This window comes from Capricornis sumatraensis, chromosome 4 (assembly GCF_032405125.1).
Source record: "Capricornis sumatraensis isolate serow.1 chromosome 4, serow.2, whole genome shotgun sequence".
Classification (NCBI taxonomy): domain Eukaryota; kingdom Metazoa; phylum Chordata; class Mammalia; order Artiodactyla; family Bovidae; genus Capricornis; species Capricornis sumatraensis.
Window position 1 is genome coordinate 132,684,673 of NC_091072.1, and position 24,343 is coordinate 132,709,015.

General features: G+C 37.8%; 1 protein-coding gene across 4 annotated transcripts in view; it reads right to left on the bottom strand.

Moving 5' to 3' along the window:
- Window positions 1-23,706, bottom strand: part of PYROXD1 (pyridine nucleotide-disulphide oxidoreductase domain 1) — a 26,143-nt gene extending 2,437 nt beyond the window's left edge. The window contains exons 1-11 of one of the 4 annotated variants that reach the window (XM_068970245.1): window positions 23,594-23,706; window positions 20,640-20,720; window positions 16,005-16,124; window positions 13,401-13,529; window positions 9,973-10,046; window positions 6,776-6,936; window positions 5,555-5,655; window positions 4,138-4,273; window positions 3,165-3,277; window positions 2,185-2,307; window positions 122-259 (exon numbers count right to left, since the gene is read on the bottom strand). In XM_068970245.1, coding sequence (XP_068826346.1) covers window positions 122-259; window positions 2,185-2,307; window positions 3,165-3,277; window positions 4,138-4,273; window positions 5,555-5,655; window positions 6,776-6,936; window positions 9,973-10,046; window positions 13,401-13,529; window positions 16,005-16,124; window positions 20,640-20,720; window positions 23,594-23,677 — 1,260 coding nt within the window. In that variant the 5' untranslated portion in view covers window positions 23,678-23,706. Of the gene's footprint in view, window positions 1-121; window positions 260-2,184; window positions 2,308-3,164; window positions 3,278-4,137; window positions 4,274-5,554; window positions 5,656-6,775; window positions 6,937-9,972; window positions 10,047-13,400; window positions 13,530-16,004; window positions 16,125-18,196; window positions 18,273-20,639; window positions 20,721-23,593 lie in introns of those variants that run through there. The other 3 variants (XM_068970246.1, XM_068970248.1, XM_068970249.1) reach the window with 3 other exon arrangements.
- Between the last annotated feature and the right edge of the window lie 637 nt (window positions 23,707-24,343).

A 24,343-nucleotide genomic window follows, 5' to 3' on the forward strand; every position in this document is an offset into this window, starting at 1 on the left:
TTTTGTACAGTGATTAAAACCAGATTAAGCTCTTATTCATGTGAGAAAATTAAATGACTGTAATTAGTTATAAGACTAACAAGCAGGAAAGGTACTGTTAATATTTGTCTATCTATCTTACCTTATAGTTAAAAAATTTTGTTACATGAGCGAAAAGTTCAAAGCTGAAATCCATGTCAATGGACTCTCCTACACTAGCTGCGGCCATGCACTTTGCTGCATACCATCCCATCTGTCTAGCCTGGGTCCACAGCCTCATCTGAAATAAAGAAGGTCATGCAATTGAATTTTTCATTATCATTATTTGAAAAATGTTACCACCTTAACCTAGTACAGTTCCTTAAAGTGCATGACAGTCCCTGAGAACAGTTACACCTAGCTTGTTAGGTAACTGACTGGATCACTGTCACACTAACCAACTGCTTCTGGTATTTGATAATTCTTATACCTCATGTGTGGCAACTAATGTCTTTTTATGTGCAAAAAATAATAACCATAATCATGGATATGAGCTTTAAGAATTTCTGAAAGAAGTGATAGTTGTTTTTTTTTAAATTCAGTCTCCTCTCTAAACAAGGTTAGGTCTGGTGAAGTAAGAAGGCAGCCTGCAGAGCACGGTAACAACTGGAGAACGGCCAACAGAAGTGGCCTGCGATACTGTTCTGCTGCACTGTTCCTAATGCATTTTAGCCTCCAAGTTCCTTCAGTTTGTGTCTTGGACTATGTGAAACAATTACTGCTTATGCAAATTACGAGATGAGTTTATTAGAGTCACTCCAAGTAAGAAACACCAGTTTATTTCCGGACATTTCTTTCCTGTACTAGAGTATGAGGCACATGAAGGATGTAACTTACATATTCCCTGACTTCAGCCCTTTTGCTGTGCTGTGCTTAGTCACTTAGTCGTGTCTGACGCTTTTCGATGCCATGGACTGTAGCCCGCCAGGCTCTTCTGTCCATGGGGATTCTCCAGGCAAGAATACCAGAGTGGGTAGCTTATCCCTTCTCCAGGTATCTTCCAGACCCAGGAACTGAACTGGGGTCTCCTGCACGGCAGGCAGATTCCTGATCAGCTGAGCTGCCAGGGAAGCCCGGCTTTAAAAATGTTAACAACAACAAAACAGCAACTCCAATTCCTAATTGAGTTTGCGACAGGTATGCCATAAAAACGACATAGGATGTCATTGTAGAGAAAACTGAAAGCAAGCTAGTTTGAAGCATTTTAGAAATATGGCTGACATCACCCTCTTGCTGATGCTATCTCTGATGTATGTAAAAATAATAAAGCTGATTCTTAAAATACATCTAGTTCCTCTACTGCTTCACACTCCAGTTAATCTGCATGAATAACAGCCCTACCAGTGGAACTGGGCTTTCATCAAGTTAAGTGGTTTTTGTTTTTTATTGGAGTATCACCAAGATAAGTGTGTTGACTGGTTCTTGTATCTGTAACATCTACCTTTGACTCTCCTCCTCCTAAAACAACGCCACCTCTGGCCACTGTCTTGAGCATCGTCCTCTAGGACTTCTGCCCCACCATTACGAGGCAGGCAACACTGTGACAGCAGGGGGAAGTCTAGATCCAGGTGGAAGGGGTTGTTAGGCTGAGAAAGGCTGTTTACCATGGGAACATTCTTTCAGTAATTCCCATAGGCAACAGATCATCAGAAACAATGTATGGTTTATAATCTCAGTGTGCTATTTTTTTAATCTAAAGCTGTGCTGTCCTAAATCGTAGCCACTAGTTACATAACTATTTAAATTAATTACAAGTAAAATTAGAATTCAGTTCCTCAGTCACAGCCACCTTTCAAGTGCTTAGTAGACAGGTGGCTAGTGGCTACCTGACTGGACACTGCAAAAGTACAGAATGTATCTGATATCACAGAAAGTTCTACAGGACACTGCTGGTAAGCATCATGAAAAACAAAGTAACAGTCATAATTCTTTTTAAAATTAAGACATCCCAGTCTATTCCATGACTACATAATACCTTACCAAAAGGGGAAAAACTCTAGTGTTTTGTTGTTTTTGTGACCAAAAAAACCCCCCAAAAACCTCTGATAGCTTCCCACTTAAAGCAGAAAAACTGGAAAACCAGAAAGGTGCATTTACTTGTGGCAGCTCCTTTATTTTCAGATGGACTCTCTGATAAACACCTGTGATCAGGTTATGCTGGCTTACCTGCTGCCAGACGGGGCTGGGATGCCAGGAGGCTGTGCAGATATCACCTGCGGCGTAGATGTCAGGGAGGGACGTGTGCATGTGGTCATCCACCTTCAGTCCACCGTCTTCGCCTACATCAAACTAAACAATGTTCCTCATAAGCATGTGGGGAAAGGAAAAGCATGCACGACTTTCGTTCTGAAGTAAAAGAACAAGTCAAATTTCTACATGTTGATATGCTGACTTTTCGTGAGGAAAGTGAAATAGCTGCCAAGTTTAGACAACTAATCTGAATTTCCAGTCAGTCAAATTCCTACTAAAGATGAACCCATAGCATTCTTGGAACTTCAAATTCTTAGAACATCAAAAACTGCCAATATGACCACCCCACTCATAGTTACAAAAATATTCCTCAGTTACTACAAGCTTCAAATGCTAAAAAGCAAAAAATACACGCTGATTTCTCTAAAAGAATCACTCTAAGAATTCATAGGAAGTATCAGTCTCTCAGGCCCACTTCCAAGGGGGCGCTAATGGCAAAGAACCCGCCTGCCAATGCAGGAGACGTAGGAGAAGCGGGTTCGATCCTGGATCAGGAAGATTCCCTGGAGGAGGGCATGGCAACCCACTCCAGTATTCCTGCCTGGAGAATCACAGGGACACAGAAGCCTGTCAGCCTACAGTCCACGGGGTAGCAAAGAGTTGGACAGGACTAAAGTGACTTAGCATACACATCAGTCTCTTAACAACATTTAGATAAATAAAGCGTGCATTATGTCACCTTAAATAATGCTGGGATGTTAACTGCTTAAGGATTTGAAAGTAAAAAAATACTGAACATGAAGACATGAATATAAATTAAATTGTTTCCAGCCATCTTAAATTACAGTTCTGTGCCAGGCTTCAAATGAACAATGTTCATGCTAGAGAATTAGAGATCTTCACAAATAATTAATACTTTAGCAATGTTCACAGTGAGACAAAAATTTTCACCTTACATTGTTGCCACAGAGAAATGGTTCTATATTTGGTGTAACTCCTGTAGCACTGACAATGAAATCGCAGCCATATATCTTTTCATTGGTCAATTCCACATATACAGGCCATATCTCTTAAAAAAAAAAAAAAAATTTGTTCTTAAGTGTAATCACCACCAACAGCCTGTAACATTATGTGAATATGACCACTAGAACAAAGAAAAATTGAACGAGGCAAGATTTGACTTTAAAACAAGAATATTTACAAGGTACATTTGCTAAAACAATTTTAATATGACCAATTCCATCTTCTTATTTTGGGTATAATCACGAAACCATGGCAGGCATTCTAAACATTTCTCCTTCAAATTTAGACAAATTCTAACAAAGTAAATTGATAATCACTTTATAAGTTATTTCTTTAAAAATCTTTATTAATTATACTCCATCAAGAGTTTAGTCCAAGTAGGTTACTCATTTTTCAAAGTTTTCCCTTATTGGTGACATTCAGACAATCCCTTTCCCTATGAAAAAATTCAAAGAACTCAGAGCGATGGGATATCTCATACAGGAGGTTTAGATATATTTCATAGAGTAGTTCTCATGGGAATGTAGAATAGGAATTTCAGGAGATCTGTACCTTAGTTTCAACTTATAGATTTCAATCTGTCTGATTTTGAGGATGTCAGTTCAACTCTAAGGGCATCAGCTTTTTAGTTTTTATTTTTTGTCTTGATCTACAAGATAACTCTTAATTCATTCACAGGGGTATGATGGTCAAACAATGAGCCCTGCATAAAATGTTAAGCTCTATAAAATTTAATTTATTAGAAATTGCAAAGAGTTAAGTACTGAAAATGAAATGATTTACATTATTATGGTTTTATCTTTTCACAGTTAAATTTTATATGGAAGTACAGAGTTTTTAAATATAACAATAAAGCAAAATTGTCTTCTTTTTAAATAAGTGATTATTTTTTATTTCATCACTTACCTTTGTCAGTAGTAACTGACTGATCATGATGGTCTCTTGGAAAAGTCAAGGACTTTTTCTCAGAAATTCTAAATTCTTCCTGAAGGTAAATTTTCTTTACTTCACACATGGTTTCAATGTGAATTTTATGAGAAAACTAAAATAAAGAAGTACTGGTCACCATAATATTTCCAGAAAGAAGGATGGGTTATTGATGATGAAGAAAAAATTTATAATACACGTAGAGAAACAAACAAACAAAAAAATTCTTATAAGTGAAAACACATTTAATGCTCCCAAACATGCCTCTTAATTTTGTGTCTGAAAAGAGTGAGCAGAAACTCATTTAGTTTTTAGAGATCAAGAGTTGAATTGGCAGGCAGCACTAAGGGCATACTTTCTGATAGAAGCCTCATCAATAATTACACGTATACATGGTTTTATTTATTTATTTTCGGCTCTGCTGGGTCTTCGTTGCTGCACAGGCTTTTCTCTAGTTGCAGCGCGAGGGGGCTGCTCTAGCCGCAGTGCACAGGCTTCTCATTACAGAGGCTTCTCGTGTTGTGGAGCACAGGCTGCAGGGCACGTGGGCTCAGTAGTTGAGGCTCCCGGGCTTTAGAGCACAGGCTTAGTTGCTTCACGGCATGTGGGATCTTCCTGGGTAAGGGATCGAACCAGTGTCTCCTGCATTGGCAGGCAGATTCTTTACCGCTGAGCCACAGGGAAGCCCTGTATATATTTTTAAATTATAACTGTTATGGACTAAAAACTAAGCTGACATATCCCGATTGTTATATTCCAGAACCTTAGTAAAGTGCCACTTAGGCAGGAGATATTCAACAAATATTCACGGAACTAAACTGAAGTTGCAAGTTAAAAATACCACTAATTGTAGGACCTGAAGCTGCAGGAATAAATGATTTTGTGTGATTTCCATCACAAAATTTGATATACACAAATTTGATATACTGTGAAGCCAGGCCCACTCCAACCTAATGAAGGCTGAAAAGAAATCATACACAGTAATAAAGACTGTATATGTATTTCTTACAATATTTAAATATCATACATAGTCTTTTAACCACAAATAACTAAAACAACTAGTAAATAAAATGAGTAAGAGCAATTCATCTGCTTATGCAATTAGATATTAAATATGTAATTTATTTAGAATCTATCTAATAATCTTTAGAATAGACTGCATCCAAAGAGACCTTTGAGAAAAGATTAATTTAAAATAGGACAGGTGTGTTTACTAAAGACTGCGTATGGAGGTCTATTTATAAAGCCAACCGGCCCCAAGTCCATTCTTAACACCATGGATTTTAAGGAAAATGACTTGGCCAATTCTTTGACTACAGGCTTAATAACCAGTGTTTAACAGTTCGAGAATTTAAAATTGAATTTAGATATGTTTAAACAGTATATGAAAACATACCTCTTTCGTTCCTTTAAGATCCAGCCCTTCATGCCAGTCTGGTCCCAAGGCACTGCCTATGTTACCAGCATCAGCTCTGGCTTGCACTTCCTTTTTCCATCCTGAGGAGACAAACTCAGTTCAAAATCCAAAGGATACAAAAACTGTCAGGCAGAGAATTACGTTTGTGTTCAGAAGTTTTTAGGTAATGTAATAATTCTCATATACACATTCATACAGCAGGACTAAACTTATCTATATTATTTTATTCATTACTTTAATATTTTGTGATATACAGCTACAAAATGGATAATCTTTCAATTGAGTGTTGTGTATAAACACATATAGAGTGCTTCATGGATGTAATAATCACTGGTTAATATAAAGAGTAAGAAAATCAGACATTAAATTTTGAAAATTTTGTCAATTTTTAGTGACCCAAACTTGCAAAATTCTTGTTCAATTTTATAAGCCAAAGTTTAAGAAAAAAAAAAAGCTCTTTTAAACTAAAAAACTGTATCTGTTTTTAAACTCACTGCATTTTATAAACTTAGGTGTGGTCGAACTGTAGCATCTGCCTGCACAGATGTAGATGGGCTGGTTTATTTCAGTTCGGTTCAGTCGCTCAGTCATGTCTGACTCTTTGCGACCCCATGAATCGCAGCACGCCAGGCCTCCCTGTCCATCACCAACTCCCAGAGTTCACTCAGATTCACATCCATCAAGTCAGTGATGCCATCCAGCCATCTCATCCTCTGTTGTCCCCTTCTCCTCCTGCCCCCAATCCCTCCCAGCATCAGTCTTATCCAATGAGTCAACTCTTCGCATGAGTTGGCCAAAGTACTGGAGTTTCAGCTTTAGCAACATTCCTTCCAAGAAATCCCAGGGCTGATCTCCTTCAGAATGGACTGGTTGGATCTCCTTGCAGTCCAAGGGACTCTCAAGAGTCTTCTCCAACACTACAGTTCAAAAGCATCAATTCTTCTGGTTTACTTAATTCACTTTAACTTTGCAGTTTTAGTTATACATACTTTTCATAAAAAATATATCCTACACACACACATATATATATATATACGTGTGTGTGTGTGTGTATAATCTTAAAAGTTACATAAAGAAATAGAAATAAGTATTATCTATAGTCCTATCACAATATTTTGCTAAATTTTCTTATAGCCTTTTTCTATATGATTAAAAAGTAAAGTCTCATCTGTGAATGAATGAGCTAGATGCCATACTTACCTTCAGTTGTATATCTGGTTCTTTTCTGTGCAATTTTAGCCTCTGGTTTTTCATCAGTGAGCTTTGAAGTCAAGAATTCAGCTGCTCCTGCATCGAAGAAAGTATTCCCAATTGCTTTATCTTTAATGACCCAAATTACTTCACAGCCTTCAATTTCATACCTAAAAGGAATATGAAAGTTACCTAGAGCAATTTCAAAGTGTAAGAAGAAATCTTTGTATGATAAATAACAACTACCTCTTAGGGCAAGAATGAAGAAAATATTTTAAGGCAAACTGAGAATGACTATTAAACAGAATATAACACCGTTTAAAGTAGAATAATAAGGGAAATTTAAAGTTTATTTCGAGAACATATACATGACAAATATATACACTGAATCCCTGGAGGAGGAAATGGCAATTCAGTATTCTTGCCTAGAGAATCCCATAGCCAGAGGAGCCTGGCGGGCTATAATCCATGCGGTCACAAAGAGTTGGACACGACTTAGCGACAAAGCATGCACACATATGCCCTGAATAGCAGATAAAATTTTTAATGAATATCACCTAAAAGGGTTCAATTTCTAAACACAGTTATTATATGAATGTCCCCCAGGGTTCCCAGGAGTGAGCAATGCCTGGTTTATCTAGTTACAGTGTAATCAGTAATGGAAGGATGGATGACATAGCTACAATATTCAGACAGTTGACTTCTTTTTGAACAAATATTTTATTATGTATTCAAAGCACATTATGGAAGGACAGAGAAAAAAGAAAGAATGAGAGTTACAATGAAAATTTTAACTTTGTTGTACAGGAAACGATTACCCTGCAGTGAATTCCTTTCATCTAAGAAATTTCCAAGACATCTAGCCAAAGAAAGACCCAGGTCACAGAAAAATGAAGGATCTTAGAGGAAAACAGGAATGCCCAAGGTATATAGAAACCACCTTCCATTAATGTTCATGAGGTAGCAAGAGCTTCTGGGCTTTAGCAGTTTTATCTCTAGGTTTGGACACTGAGAATGTGGTTTTCTTAATAGTCACTCCACAAAGTCCCTGGAGTTCACTATAATTTATCTGCTCTTAATACGTGTTTTGGTACAAATGAATGGGGACAATCCTGAATAAACAGGATGTATGGTCATCCTAACTATACTAGGATTTTATTTGAAATTGCAATGGTCAGTGTGTTAATGTCACTGGTTTTTAACATCCATTTATGGTAAAAAGTGTTAACCACTTTTATTTTTCAGAGTGACATAATATAGTTAGGTTGTATGATTTTTTCAAGGCTAACTGACAGATAAGCTGATGATAGAAGAAAGAATGTTTAGTGCATCTGACTCCAGGTCACCTGATGTTCATGCCTTTTGGTGTACGGTAAAGGAGCCCTTTGCCTTCTCCAGTGGGCCTTTATTTCTCCTCCTCTCTTATGCTAGCGGAGTACTTAATAGTTCCTAAATTTCAGATTATCTGGAGAACATTCTTTATCTCATGCTGCTCAGATCATATAATATTGCTGATAAACAGAAAGCAGAATACACATAACTTTTATATTCCAATTTTATACACAATGTTTTTTTTTTGGTATTTTAAAATAATGTAGGAACCTAACACATAGCAGTATCGCTTAAAATACTGATGCTTGACCAGTGGGCCATAGTTATAAGTAACCACCAGAAATAAGTCCTGGAAGTGCTGTACTTCACAGGATGCCCTCTAATCCTCTTATCCTATGAACAATGTCCTCAGAAAGATGCATAAGCAAGAAAGTATCATCACACTTTGGGGAAATTCTGCTTTAATTTTTAAAACCACTTAAAAAAACCCCAGAGAACAATGAAGTATTACATTTTGTGAAATTATGAAAAACTATGTCTGCTTGAAAAAGAAAGGATTAACCTACATTTGGAAACAGAGATAATAGCTGAAATGAAGGCATCCTGAAGAAATCAGTATTAGCATCAGAGTCTGCATATGTCATTTTTCATTAAGACCAAAAAGCCTAATCATTCAGTTAATCTAAACCGAGAGAATAGCACTACATAGGCACTTTCTTAAACAATCAGAGTTTACTGAATATAAAATTATGAATTTTATCCGAGTATATGGTCTTCAAACTCCAACCTAAATAAAGAAGATTAAATATTGTGAGACTTGGAAACTTTTTGAATGTGAGCAAGCTTTTCAATGTTAATAATAGTATTAAGTTCCTCTTTTGGTGATAACTGATGGAGAAAAATCTGTCATGTGTATGTAAGGATTTGAAGCTCCTCTTACAATAAATCTATGCTTCCCTCTTCCGGCCCATTTGGTCTTGACTCTAGTTTTTTCTTTGTATTTTTCCATACAATGCCACAAATTTCATAATTAATGACTGCCAATGCTCATACTCAGGCAATCCAAGAACTCTTACAGGCTTCCACTGAGGTTCACCGTCCTCTAAAGAGACGCAAAAACCTAGTCTCAGGGCTGGAACAAATGAAAGGGAGCAAAGACAGGGTTTCGGCAGATTCCTTATTTGGATATAAATTTGTCCTCCCTGTAGCCAGACCCAACTTTCTGGCCCGAAAAATATCTAGACTAGTCCATGTCTGCCATCTGTGGAAAGATAAAATCACTAAGAATGTGCATCAATGCTCTGGAGACTACAGCAGGATACTCAATGGTTTCCAAACTGTAAACACCATATTAAGATGACAGTATTTCATATTAAGGTGTTCACATTCCCCAAACTTCCAGAAACCAAGAGTTACTCCCGTTATGTGGGAATACCATGTATCTTGAAACAGAAACTCACAAACACTTTGGGTTTCATGGCCAGGCGGGTAACGTAAATGAGCGAAGCAGGATGGGATATAAGCAATAAATAGTTATGGGGACTACAGGCAGAACTCTCTAAAGGTGTACGTATTTAAATTGTTTTTCAATATAGTAAATGCTTACAAGAACACATGCATGGGTCAAATCTAACTAGTCGTCAGTGAGACCAAAAGCTTTCCTGAAACTCTTTATGTTTCATAAATTTACCTTCTCCACTATGAATTATTTCATAAAAGCTAAAAAAAAAGAAGTAGATTTTCTCCTTGAGAATGTATGAAAAACAATTATCCTTATCTTTGATTTTTCAGGACAACAAGATATTTTCTGGTCTACCAATAATTACATGAATCACAGAGCAATCCTTACATAATATTAAAAAACATGTACTTACACTAATTCGAGTGCGATACCACCATTCCCTATGATCATTATTCTCTTAGCTTTAGTAAGCTGCTTCTGAAATTCCTGTATCAAAAAGAGAACGACAACTGTTTTGTAGTACGGGCAACGCCTGATCTCTTTCCCTCTCTGCCAGGACGTACCCTCCCGATTAATATAATAAATGTTGTCTCCATGTTTCACCCCAGATTGCCTTTATAGCAACGCTTCTTCTAGCTTTCTTTGCCTTTTGTCATTACACTCAAATGCAGCACGAGGCTCTGTCTTTAGCTTACTACATTCCCAACTACTGGACCACGTCAATTTACCAACATGACACTGAGCTACATCCTGGATTCAGGATTCTTCCTGTCCTTCTAGTCCCTCAGTCGACACTTTCCCTGCAGTCACTCAGAACGTACAGAAATGAGGAGCACAGCGGCACAGTGGTTCAGAGCACAGACTGTAGAGTCCCTGGCTCCAGCAGTTTACTAACTGGGTGGCCTTGGGCAAGCTGCTTAACCTCTCTGCACCTCAGGTCCTCCCAACTATAAATCAAAGTAACAAGTGACTATACCTCCAAGTTTTTTAAGCATTAAGTTAGATGATGCAGATAAAGTTGTTAGGAGTAGCAGGCACATAATAATATCTAGTATTTGTTTTTAAAATGTTATCACCATTGTAAAACAGCTAATTGATGCCTCCACTTCCCATTCCCCCCAAAAAAGATCACAATGAGCTTGGAGAAAAAGTGACCAGAAATCATTCTTATGGTACTTTCCGAAGTAGAGAAAAGTCCCATTGCTTCAGGATGACAGCTGAACAGCTAAAGCTGTTAGCTCTACTCAGTCCTCCCATCTCAGTTTCCTCTCTGTGGAGTGGGAGTAATGACTGCCACAGGATTTTCATGAGGACTGATAAGTTCATGTACACAGAGGATGTCACTGTAACATAGTTATGAACTCAATCCTTCATAATATGAACCTCAAATGTTCACAAGAACAAAATCCAGTTCTTCTAGTATTCGCTAAAATTCCTATTTAGGAATATGCTCAAACAAATTGCTATCGATTTTACAGATGATGCAATCTTATTCAGTTCAGTCGCTCAGTCGTGTCTGACTCTGTGACCCCATGGACTGCAGCACGCCAGGCCTCCCTGTCTATCACCAATTCCAGAAGTTTACCCAAATTCATGTCCATAGCGTTGGTGATGCCATCCAACCATCTCATCCTCTGTCGTCTCCTTCTCCTCCTGCCTTCAATCTTCCCCAGCATCAGGGTCTTTTCCAATGAGTCAGTTCTTCACATCAGGTGGCCAAAGTACTGGAGTTTCAGCTTCAGCATCAGTTCTTCCAATGAATATTCAGGACTGATTTCCTTTAAGGTTGACTGGTTGGATCTCCTTGCAGTGCAAGGGACTCTCAAGAGTTTTCCACAACACCACAATTCAAAAGCATCAATTCTTCAGTGCTCAGCTTTCTTTATAGTCCAACTCTCACATCCATACATGACCACTGGAAAAACCATAGCTTTGACTAGATGGACCTTTGCTGGTAAAGTAATGTCTCTGCTTTTTAATATGCTGTGAAATCTTCTGTAAATGTAAAATTACTACCTCATAGGACAGAACAACAGTAAGCTTGAGGTAAGACAGGAGTATTGTGACTGGAATCAAGAAGATGTTCTTGGCAATAAGGATCAATGAATTCTGAAATAAATTACCAAAAGAAGTTGCAAAAAGTTCTGAAGGTAGAATTTCACCTTTCTGGGATAGTTTATCACTGTTCTTGAGCAGAACAAACCATATATCTTTTTCAGTTCTAGGATTCTGTATCACAAAGATCTTCTGAATATTAATTTATTTGCTAAGAAGTAAGTTTTGGACATGCTTTGCCTTTTGAGAAAAAGATCATTACATCATTTAGGATGCAAATCACATATTCCCAATCAGAGTAGAATAGGTGTGGTTTGTCTCCTGAAAAATCCATATGCAGGTTAAGCAGCAACAGTTAGAACTGTACGTGGAACAACAGATCGGTTCCAAATCAGGAAAGGAATATGTCAAGGCTGTATACTGTCACCCTGCTTATTTACCTTATATGCAGAGTACACCATGCAAAATGCCAGGCTGGATGAAGCACAAGCTGGAATCAAGACTGCGGGGAGAAATATCAATAACCTCAGATATGCAGATGACAACAGAAAGCGTGTCATCTTATGGCAGAAAGCAAAGAAGAACTAAAGAGCTCCTTGATAAAAGTGAAAGAGGAGAGTGAAAAAGTTGGCTGAAAGCTCAACATTCAGAAAACTAAGATCAGGGCATCTGGTCCCATCACTTCATGGGAAATATATGGGGAAACAATGGAAACAGTGAGAGACTATTTTTTTGGGCTCCAAAATCACTGCAGATGGAGATTGCAGTCATGAAATTAAAAGATGATTGCTCCTTGGAAGAAAAGCTATGACCAACTTAGACAGTATATTAAAAAGCAGAGACATTACTTTGCCAATAAAGGTCCATGTAGTCAAAGCTATGGTTTTTCCAGTAGTCATGTATGACTATATAAAGCTGAGCGCCAAAGAATTGATGCTTTTGAACTGTGGTGTTGGAGAAGACTCTTGAGAGTCTTTTGGACTACAAAGAGATCCAACCAGTCAATCCTAAAGGAAATCAATCCTGAATATTCACTGGAAGGACTGATGCTGAAGCTGAAACTCCAATACTTTGGCCACCTGATGTGAAGAACTGACAACCTGGAAAAGACCCTGATGCTAGGAAAGATTGAAGGCAAGAGGAGAAGGGAATGACAGAGGATGAGATAGTTGTATGGCATCACTGACTCAATGGACATGAGTTTGAGTAAGCTCTGGGAGCTGGTGATGGACAGGGAAGCCTGGCATGCTGCAGTCCAAGGGGTCGCAAAGGGTCAGACATGACTGAGGGACTGCACTGAACTGAATGTAAGTTGTAACCTTCAGCATAGACATTATACCTGAGATAACACATAAAGAGAAAGGACATGAATAAAAAACAAGATAAATTATTAACTAAGTGTTAGTTGCTCAGTGTGTGACTCTCTGCAATCCCATGGATTGCAGTCCGCGAGGCTCCTCTATCCATGGAATTCTCCAGGCAAGAATACTGGAGTGGGTAACCATTCTCTTCTCCAGGAGATCTTCCTGACCCAGGGATTGAACCCAGGACTCCAGTATTGAAGGCAGATTCTTTACCATCTGAGCCACAGAGAAGCCCTAAATTATCAACTAAAACTAAATTCAAATTGGCAGCACTAGAACATTAGTACTTTTTGGTTTATGAGTCATGAAGACTTTCTTCTGCTGCTACAGTTTAGAAATTAACATAAGTATAGCACTTTGATTCAAATGCAGAAAACATCTAAGAAGTCTTCATGTTTCTTTCCCATGACCCAAATGTTACCTGTGCACTGTCTGTATCACGGATTCCTAACACATAAGGATTTCCTTCACATATCAATTTTGGTTTCGCTCCAGCACACAGACACAGCTTCTTATAAATATGCTGATTGCCATCTTCAGTTAAAATGCACTGTAAAACCGTACAGCAATGAATAGAGGGGAAACATTTATACACGAGTACAATTTTGAAACATTCAAGAAGGCAAAAGCAAAAAATACATGAAGGTTGCCTCTTGGCAGCACTCAATACTTTGCTACAGCAATGACAAAGCTAACTAAGCACAAGAATGTGCTCTCTAAGCCAGTGATTCCCAATCCCTTTGGAACCATGAACCACCTAAGAAATCTGATGAAAACTAGTCCTTTTCTCATGGGGGAAAAAAAGGTACATTACCACAGAATTTTGGATAAAACTTTGAGAGTTTCATGTCTGGAAAGGTATGTGGGCCTTAAAGACTAAACATTTAGAAATTTTTAACTTGAGCATTCTGATGAACATTTCCTTGATAAACACTCTAATCTCAAAGGGAATCATTATAAGTAGATTCATGATTATAATCATATCAGACCTTAATAATATCTGTTATGGGTGCAGAGGAATAGTTAATGGTAGAAGAGGTAACGATAGCTTCTGAATCTAAAAATTCAGAAGTGCTGAGAAATAGTGTTTATACTCTTAAGTACAAATACAAGCTCATTACCAGCAAACATCATGCTCTTTTATATTTTTCTGTAAGTGAAAAACATGTTAACCTTAAATCCTGCATGTACTGGCTCTAATTTATATTAATTTTTAATTGGTGAATTTAGATGAGTCTAAAAATACATATCAGAGATTCACGGTTTTTGTTTCTTAATACTGAATGGGTATCCATGTCAAAGTAGCATTTAGAAAGCAGATAGACATAAGCATGTGCTACTGTGAGAGATGTCAGACTTTGCTGGAATGGTTTTAGGAGTTAATCTTTGTATCTTGTGTTTGGTTTATAAAATTTGGCAAATAGCGAAGTACATACCCACTGAAATATGTTACACATTTTAACTCTTCAGCTATATAACAAATACAACATAAAACCAATAAACCAACAGAGTATAATCATACAGAAATGCTATACAAGTCTTCCTTTAGATAACCTGGTTACAATTTTAATAGAAGTTATAGGCACTGACCAAATTTAAAAAATTATTTGCACCTAGGTACTATAAAAACAAACACGAAACCTCTTCATTGACTACTGTTAAATTTCTGGAGACAAAAAGGTAAACACATCATTTCTAACTCACTGAAGAATATGAAGGATGGATCACAAAAGGCAGACATGTATATCATACAGGACACTTTTCACATGAAACATTTGGCACTCCGACTCATTCAAGTGCCCTAATATGTAAGCTCCCTCACAATTCACTTGTATACTTCTGGGCCTACTTCAGTGTGCAGATTCACTGACATGGGTGTTTTATGCAACAAGTGTTACCATTACAAATATTAGGAAATCACTGTGGTGGTTGGATTCAGATTTGTAAAATTTTTCTCATGAAACTCAGTCCTTTTTCTTACTTTTATTTTTTCCTGTCAAGTTATTGGTTTCAAACATGACACATAACGCTTTCTCCCTAAGGGAGAACTCAAACCTGAGCTGCTTCAGAGAAACAACTACAAACCCTGCTTCCCATCTTAGTGCCTAAAGTCCATGTGAAGATACTGTGTATCGTATGACACGGAGACTCCCTGACATCTGAGACTGAGAAGGTGCCTTTCTTGAGACTGCCTTAGCTTGGGCCTTACATCATTGTGGACTGTTATAACCACCTTCTAATTTGGTTACTGGCTACTTGTTCTACTCTGGTTCATCTTTGACACTGCTGTCTGATAGATCTTCCTAGAAGAATATTTTATCAACCCTTCTTCCACTTAGAATCTCTTTACTATTTATCCACTGATGATAAAATGGACTCGGTTTATTAGCATGACGTAAAAAGTTCTTCACAATCCTATTTACTCACTTCTCTGGCCTAGCTGGCCAATATCCTTTCCTTATCCATACCCCAACCCCTTTGACAGGCTCTCTCTCCACACGCCCCTTCTCCTCTCTTTGGGTCTCTCAACATGCAGTCTCCACTTCCAGGAATGCCCTTTCCCACGTGGAGAACTGTTACTTCACCTACCTTTTTAAAACATAGCTCAGTATCACTCACTCTGTGAGGTCTTCCTAAACACCTAATACCAGAGCTTTGATAATGTTTCAACATTAAACATATGCATGTCTGTACTCCCTATAACAGTGAGAATTGCTGGGAGCAGGTTTCTGCTATTACTGCTCCTGTACCCCACACTTAATGCAGGTCCCAGAATACAGTGAACACTATACAAATGTTAATGCTCGTTTAAAATGTAAAATCTAAAATGCTAACCTAAACTAATGATATATCCCTAAGAAACTCACAAAAAGGGTACATTTTTCTAATACGGGAATGAACGTCACTAAAATTTACATGCCAGGGCCTTGGGTGGTAGTGCAACAGGTGGGGTCAAAGGAAGGCAGGTGAGACCTCTCGCTAAGATTCAACAACAGCAAATGTCATTAAGAAGAAGTCCTCATACATGCTCTTTGCTCTTTAGTTGCTTTACTCCAGATTCTATAACCTTAATGTTGGGAAAGCGATTTTCTAACATGGTACTTGGTTGTTCTTCAACATCAAATTCTTCCAATACTTTAGAAACCTATATGAGACAAAAGAGATAAAAATGCATACTTAAATTTTTTAAGAATTTTAAATAATAAAATACTTTCATTTCTTTTTTAGACACTATTTATTTCCCATTCATAAAACAGAAAAGTCAGCCAGCTGCAATATACACAGTAGAAAGAAGGCTAGACTCTGTATCTTTAGACCTAAACACAAATACTAGTCCTGCCACTCATGGGCAAGTCAGGAAGTCACTAAGCCTTAGTCTCCTGGCCTGTAAAATGAAGGCTAACACTACTTACTTCTGTACAGTTTAATCAAACAGCTTCTCTATTTCTTTATCCTTGCAGCTTTCTCTTTCTATTTACTAGCTAACGTTACTGTGAGCTAACCTTTGGACTCTTCTTTCCTGTTCTTCAAAATTGTCAGCCTCCTCTTGGACTCATCTTCTGTCCTATTCCACTAGGACCCCCCTATGGATCATTTCATCTTTTCTCCAAATCCTTTACTTTCTTGCTCTCTTATCCTTAACCATTAATTACCCTGAAAACTTCCAACCACAGACCAAATTACGTCCATTCTCTAGTTGTAAACCCAGTCTGCTACAGAAGACCCACACACGTTACAGACTAGTATTTGCCCTCAAAAGCTGCCTGGAAATACTGCTGCTTGGCTATAACAGTTCTCAAACCTTTTAGTCTCAAGACCTCTTTATAGGCTTACCAATTGAGGACCCCAATGAGCTTTTGTGTTTTTCAGTTAGACCTAGCAATATCTGTTGCATTAGACATTGAAATGGAGAAAAATTTTAAATATTTCTTAATTAAAAGTAACAATAGCAAATCCAATACATGTTAAAAGTGATACACTTCTAATGAAAAATAACTATTTTTTTAAAAAAACAAACTGAGAAAGCAGCCCTGTTTTACATTTTTGCAAATCTCTTTCATGTCTGGGTTTAGTAGAATTTAGCTGGGTATCTGCTTCTGCATTCAAACCGCTTCTACATTTAAACCATTGCACCATTGTTTTGGTTGAAGTACATGAAGAGAGTTAGCCTCACACAGATTTGTAGCCCTTTCAGATTACTGTACATTCTTCTTGATGTTACACTGAAACTCAACAAGTGATGGTTTCTTAAAGATTAGATGAAAGGAGAATTTGAAACTGTATCAAGAACTTTTCATATTGGGACTGTGAAATCCATTAGTCTATCTTGCACTTTGATAGTTACAAGTCTATCTTGTAATTGCACACATCAGATAATACTGGTTCTCAAAATTACAGAGATCTTCCAAATATTGACACATTTCATATCAATAAATATTTTTTAAAAATCACATTCATTATTATCACCAATCTCATGAGAAAAGGCTAAGTACTATAAGGCTCACAGTGAAGAATGAGTTTTCCAAAAATCTAGTTTTTGCCTGAATGCTCTAATTTTGTCATATTGGCAACAAATATCATTGGTTGGTTTCTTGAAGCGACAGGCTCACTTCATTCATTTTCCAAACATGAATGAATGGCCACAGTGGTGTCAGTTGTTCTTTCAAGTAAAAGTGATGTGTCATGAAAATAGTAGCTAGTTCATCTTGCAACTCAGCAAGTATATAACTGCTTTTCCTTGAGAAAATGTTGTACTCTTCATATGCAGAAATGCTTTATGTGTACATATTATGTCATAGAATATTAAAAATATGCACACTCAAGAGTCAAGATTTAATAAAAGTAACATTTTTTAAAAAATGGCTTTTATTTTTCCCACTAACTGTGTGGCAGTCAAGAATACAATGGCTACCAGGGTAAGTAGCTACCACTACTTTTATACCATCAGTGCAAATACAGTGAAAAGTGCAATAACATCTCAGTAACATACTTCAGTTCCTCAGTGACTTTTTCAAACTCTCATCATTCTAATGTTCCCCGAACTTATTCTATCCTCTTTATTCTCAGCCAATCACCTTACACACAGAGACCACAAAGAACTCTGACTACTTTCACACTATCTAGATGTTTCTCTGCTCATGTCCACTTTCCTTGACCCACTCCCACTATTTCAATGTCAATCCACTGCTCTGTGATCCAGATCCCATCACCTCTCACCTCCTCAGGACTCCTTCCTTGTTATATATTCCCTGCTTTCCTTCATCTTCAGGCTTCCCCACTGGTTTCTTAATCTCAACAGGTGAACATGCTCAAGCAGTTCCCACCTTAAAAGAATAAAATTCAGCTTAATGCTAGACCTCATGTCCTTTTGTTGTGCCATTCTAAATCTTTTCTACCTTCATAGCCAACTTTTTCAATAGAGAAAAGTTCATGCTGTCACTTTAGAATTACTTCCCATTAATTTCTCAAAACTGCATAAATTCTTTGACAGTCACCAATGATCTATACTAGAACTAACCACTTTCCAACCATCATCTTACCTGAGCATTCCATAGAATCTGACTACTCCTCTTAATTGAAACTCTACTTGATCTCTTGCAAACACAGTAAAACCTTCTTATTCTTTAAATCTCATTTCAATGCAATTTCCTATGTAAAGCCTTCCTTAACTTCCAAAGGTAGGCTTTGGCGCTCTTTCACAAAGTTCAGTATGTATAAATAGAAATATATTGGTATATGACCTAATTTTTTGCCTCTATCAGGATAATGATCAAATTGTATGATAACTTTTCTTGCATATTTGTTACCCCAGTAGAAAATAACCATTCTGAGAAACTGACCATCCGGGCTCTACAGTCAAAGTGTCTGGATTCAAACCTGACAATATACTTGGAAACCAGCCAAACCTCACTGTAACACATTTCTCTCATCTGTAATGTGGGGATAACAACCTACTTCACAGGGTTAAGAATTAGATACATTACTACACTTAAACATTTAGAAGTACGGCATAATAAGTACTCCATAAATGTGAATTACTATGAATTCCTCTTCTCCTTTAAAAATTATACAAGTCATGAATATGTGTTATTCTTAACACTAAACAAATAAATAATACATAATACAGAATAACTGTCAAAGTCCCTCTTTACCACTCTTTCCCCTAACCACACCGATAACCATTAGTGACTTTTTGAAGTATGGTCTATACTTTTAACTTCCATATCCTGGATGCCTAGCATAATGGTAATCTAAATATTCAAGAAATGATGAAAGGAATGCAATTTCTAACTTCTATACACTAAAAAAAAAACATTTGCTATTTCAATGCACTTACACATGTATTAGTACATCTTAAGCTCACAACCCTGTTGAGTAAGCAAGGAAGATATTACCCTAATGATGCAACTCAGGTACCGAGATTTGTCAAGGCTACACAGCCAGTAGATAATCGCTAGGCCTAGAACCCAAGTTTTCTCTTTCTACTGTACAACACTTGTACTTGGAAGACTCAGATATACATCTCTCTCTAAGAATGTACTCACAGCCTATAATTGAATTTATGCTTTTTTCTTTTAGAAATTAAAAGCCTGTTTAATCTGTTCTCTGGTTCTCCCAATCCCACACATAGTTCTTTTGGCTATACCTAAGTACCAAGATATCTTGAGGCAGGTTATAAAGTGCAACATATGGCACTAAATTACCCTTGGTCTTAGGAGTTTATGTAAATCTTAGGGATTTATGTATGAAAATGGGGTAGGTTAACTGTATACTGATCCCTTCTCTGACAGACAATATTATTAAGAACTTTTAGAAAACACACTTCAAGATTGGAAAAGTGTGTTTGTGGGAGATGGGTAGATTGCTTTTTCTCCCTAAGATCAAATCTTTAACTTTTATTTCAAGATCAAATCTATACAAAATGCCAAAAGGAAAAAAAAAATATTCCATCATCAGAGTGTTATCAGGGAAAACTTGTACTGAATCAAAGACTAAGTGAGTAGTCTTCATTGTAGTATGGGAAGGAAACATTTATTTTTTGCATAGGCCCTATAATATTCAGAACTATAGCACTAGTACATGTATGTAGTTTATAAATATAATATTAAGATATGAGTGCAAAAGTTTTTAACAGGTGAGGTACAAGATCAAAAATGTTTGGAGTCTCCTTTTCCATGATACTATGACCCAAATGCTCTTTAGACTGCTATTATAATGTTATGTGTAAAATAAATTCATGGAACTACAAAGTGTTCTAAGATGCTTACTACACATCTGAAGCATTAATTATCTGCAAGTGTAAACTCGGCTCAGAGGTAGTGTTCTTCTGACCTGTACATACACACACACTTATAATAAAGATATACATGTATATTTGCATTCATATGTAGATGTGCATAACATCCTTCCTCAAAAGAGAAACTTTCTGAAACATACTTCTGAGTGGGGAGGAAAAGAAGAGAGACAACCAGAAATTTAATACATTCCAGGTGCTTTTGGTATTTCATGTGAACAACTTTAAACTTTGAGCTATGATTTGAAAATGAGTACCAAAAGTGCATTTGTTACACAATTAAAATACTACAATTACACTAACTGCTATGTGAGTTATTGCAGTTTTTGAAAATTAACACCAAGAAAGTTATATGATGGTTCTTACCTGCTTGAAATTTGTAACTGCTTTAATAACAGGAGAAGCTGTGATCAGGAGAATATCTTCTGATGGAAAATTAATTGCCAGCTTATTAAAAAAAGAAAGGAAAATTATGATAAATAAGTGTTAGTACATAGAGAGGTGAGACAGATAATGCAATTTTAATGTTATTAACTTAGGAAACTAAAAACTCACTGTTCTCCCTTTAAAGGTCTCCATTATCCTGGGTCTTGGCTATATTTATGGAGTAGTGGTGAGAAGCGTTCAACTCCGATATTGATTAAAATGAAACATACATTTATACTACACTCTAACAATTACCATGAAAAGGATGAGAAGGAACTACCTTCCTAATTAACAGTTAAACCGACTTCTCTTCATTGCAAAATAACTTCATTTGTCTTAAGCAGAATGAAATCACAGCAAGCTTCCAATAAAACACTTAAAACTTTAGCAACTTTCCCAAGTGCTTTGGCATGCCTACTCTTCCAAATGCCCAACCAGTATAGACTCTGAGAGTCTTATCAAATCCGGAGGTTTAATCTGCCAATGTTTCATCATCTTCCTTAGCTACAAACTCTTTCTTGCTCACTTTAAACTTCCTGAAAGGATTTTCTTAACCCCTGCAGTTCTGTAACTCCATCTATTTTGATCTGTCTCTGCTTGTGATTAGGAAAGACTTTGTTTTTCACTGTGCTTTTTGGTTTCCTGTTATGCACGTTAACTTTTAAGAAATAAATGTTATTGTAAAAACCTTAAAAAAAAAAAAAACAACTGAGCATGTTCATTCACCTACACATCCGTTATTCTTTTTTGTACCACCTTACTTAAATTTTTTATAATGTCTGACATTATCAATCTCTCCTTTCCTATGTATATTCTGTAATTTATTTCCTCACTTTCTGTTTCTATTATCATACTACTAATATCCCCTCCAAGTTGGCCTTCTAGTCTCATATTGACCAGCTTCCTCTGCTCCAAACACACTGTAATTAATAACCTTTCAAAATTTTTCATTTGATCATGTTACTCCACTGGTCACAATCATTTGACTACTTGTAAGTTTTTGTTAAATTCTTAGCATGACTTAAAAGATCCTTTATGATCAAGTTCCTGCCAGTCTTCCTGGCTTCATTTCTGGTCACCTTCCCCAAGCACCATATACTTTAAGTTTTGCTGCTTCCAAATGCTTCTATGCTTTTTCACCTGAGATTACATTGCTACCTCCCTTTGGAATATCTGTTTTTTCTTGTCTACCTGGTAAACTCTTACTCATTCCTCTATACAGGCATAATGGATACTGCTGGCTTGGTTCCTGACCACCGCAATGAAGTGAAGACAGCAATAAAGTGAATCACATGAGAATTTTGGTTTCCTAGTGCATATAAAAGTTACGCTTATACTACACACTGTTGTCAGTACTAAGTGTGCATAAAAATGTGTTCTGAAAGTGTTGTAAAAAATGTACATGCCTTAATTAAAAAACACTTTATTGATAAAAATGCTAACCATCAGCTGAGCCTTCAGTGAGTGCTAATCTTTTTGCAATCTTTTTTGCAACAGTAACATCAAAAATCACTGATCAAAGATTACCATAAAAAACAGAGTAATAATTTAGAAGTTTGAAATTTTGTGGTAGTTACCAAAATAAGACAGAGAGACACGAATGAGCAAATGCTGTTGGAAAAGGGTGCCAATAAGGCTTGCTCCACAGGCCTGCTTCAATTTGTAAACAAGTTATTTATGTGAAGTACAATAAATCAAAGGGCAATAAAATGAGATATGACTGTACTAAGACAAAGGGCTATCTCCTGTGAGAAAGGACACTTCTTCCCTAATTCACTCCTTAATAACTCCACAGGCACCACTAAGGTAGTGCATACACTGATGAAATGATTTACTTATTTATTTACATTACTCACTAGGCTTTGAGTCTCCAAAAAGGAGGCACCATGTTCTGTTAGTACCAGTCTAATCAGTCCTTAGTACAGTATCTGGATTATAGGTGTTTACTTGATGAATAAATGAAATCTACACACATCCCTGGTGGCTCAGAGGTTAAAGCGTCTGCCTGCAATGCGGGAGACCTGGGTTCGATCCCTGGGTCGGGAAGATTCCTCTGGAGAAGGAAATGGCAACCCACTCCAGTATTCTTGCCTGGAGAATCCCATGGACAGAGGAGCCTGGTGGGCTACAGTCCACGGGGTCGCAAAGAGTCAGACACGACTGAACGACTTCACTTTCACACACATCCAAAGGCTAAAAGTTAAGGAAAAAAACTTAATTTCTCATGACTTCAACGACTGCTTATATTTACTTTTTACCAACACAATAACCTAGATCCTTTTGGAATACATGTATTCATGTAAAATACATGTAAAAATTCCATACGTGTGTATGTAGTCTGATTGTGTACTATAAATCAAAAAAGCATCACCTCGCTTCACTTAAGCCCTTGTCGGCCAAGATATTACTGGAGATGACATCTCTTCTATCTTGGGAGTCCAAAGTATACAAAACTTACGTAAGGACTTCTTTATAATCTGGTTACTATGCACTGAGGACGTGGACACCTATGAAGAAGCTGGATTCAATCACGTCATTAAGAAAGGGGAATTTTCTGGCCAAGTACTTCCTAGTCGTAACCCATCCCTCTTCTCGCATCTGCTCTGGCATCACCAGGACCACAGCCAGGTTTAGTCGGCTTTGGGTTTCCCCTAATGACTTGCTCGCCATTCCTCGTCCCTGCACCGGAGCCGAAGCCTGCCGGGTACTAAGGACATCCTCTGAGAGCCAAGACAGAGTGTCTAATACCTAGGAAACGGAAGTGGTGGGTAGGGAAAAGGGAAACAGTGAAAGCAACCTGGGAGAAACACTAGGGAAAGGGGGCAGGAGGGAGCCTCGAGCGCCAGCGCCTCCAGGGTCTCGGAGAGACGAAATCGCTTGCGCGCCCGCCTTACCTGCTCCGCACAGGTAACACCCGCGATGCCACCGCCGACCACCACGAACTTCCCCGCCGTCGGGGGCGAGCACGGACCCTCCATGTTCTTAGTGGTTTGAGAACTACAATGGAAAGCCGGAAATGTTTGCCCTCCCGGAAAGGGAGCGGCTCAGGACGTCCACTTTCGGCGCATGCTCCTGAGAATTCGAGCTACGGATGCCTGGGAACTCACACTTAGTCCCTCCGCGCTCTTAAGAAGCCGAGCTACGGATGCCTGGGAATTCACACTTAGCTTTTTCGCACTTTTCGAAAAGTCGAGCTACGGGTGCCCGGGGAGCTCATATTTAGTCTCTTCGCGTATCGGCTGTGGTTTCTTGCCCAAGCTAAAACGCAGCTCATCGATTGCAGGGCTTTGCCTTCCTGTCACCACAGCTGAATGTAGCATTTATGTGTAGATTTTATAAAGATAAAACAAAAGCCACAGTAAAGTAGATGGGTTGCCAAGAGAACCCATCTCTTGATCTATTGTCTATAGACTAGTGTTCTTGCAGGTCAGAGGGTTCTTCCAATAAATGCTCTGAAGTTCTCACTGTTCCTTCCCGCCAGAAGTTAAGTATACCCTCAGTTCTTAAGAGGGCTTCCCTGGTGGCTCAGAGGTTAAAGCGTCTGCCTGCAATGCGGGAGACCTGGGTTTGATCCCTGGATCAGGAAGATCAGGGAAGATCCCCTGGAGAAGGAAATGGCAACCCACTCCAGTATTCTTGCCTGG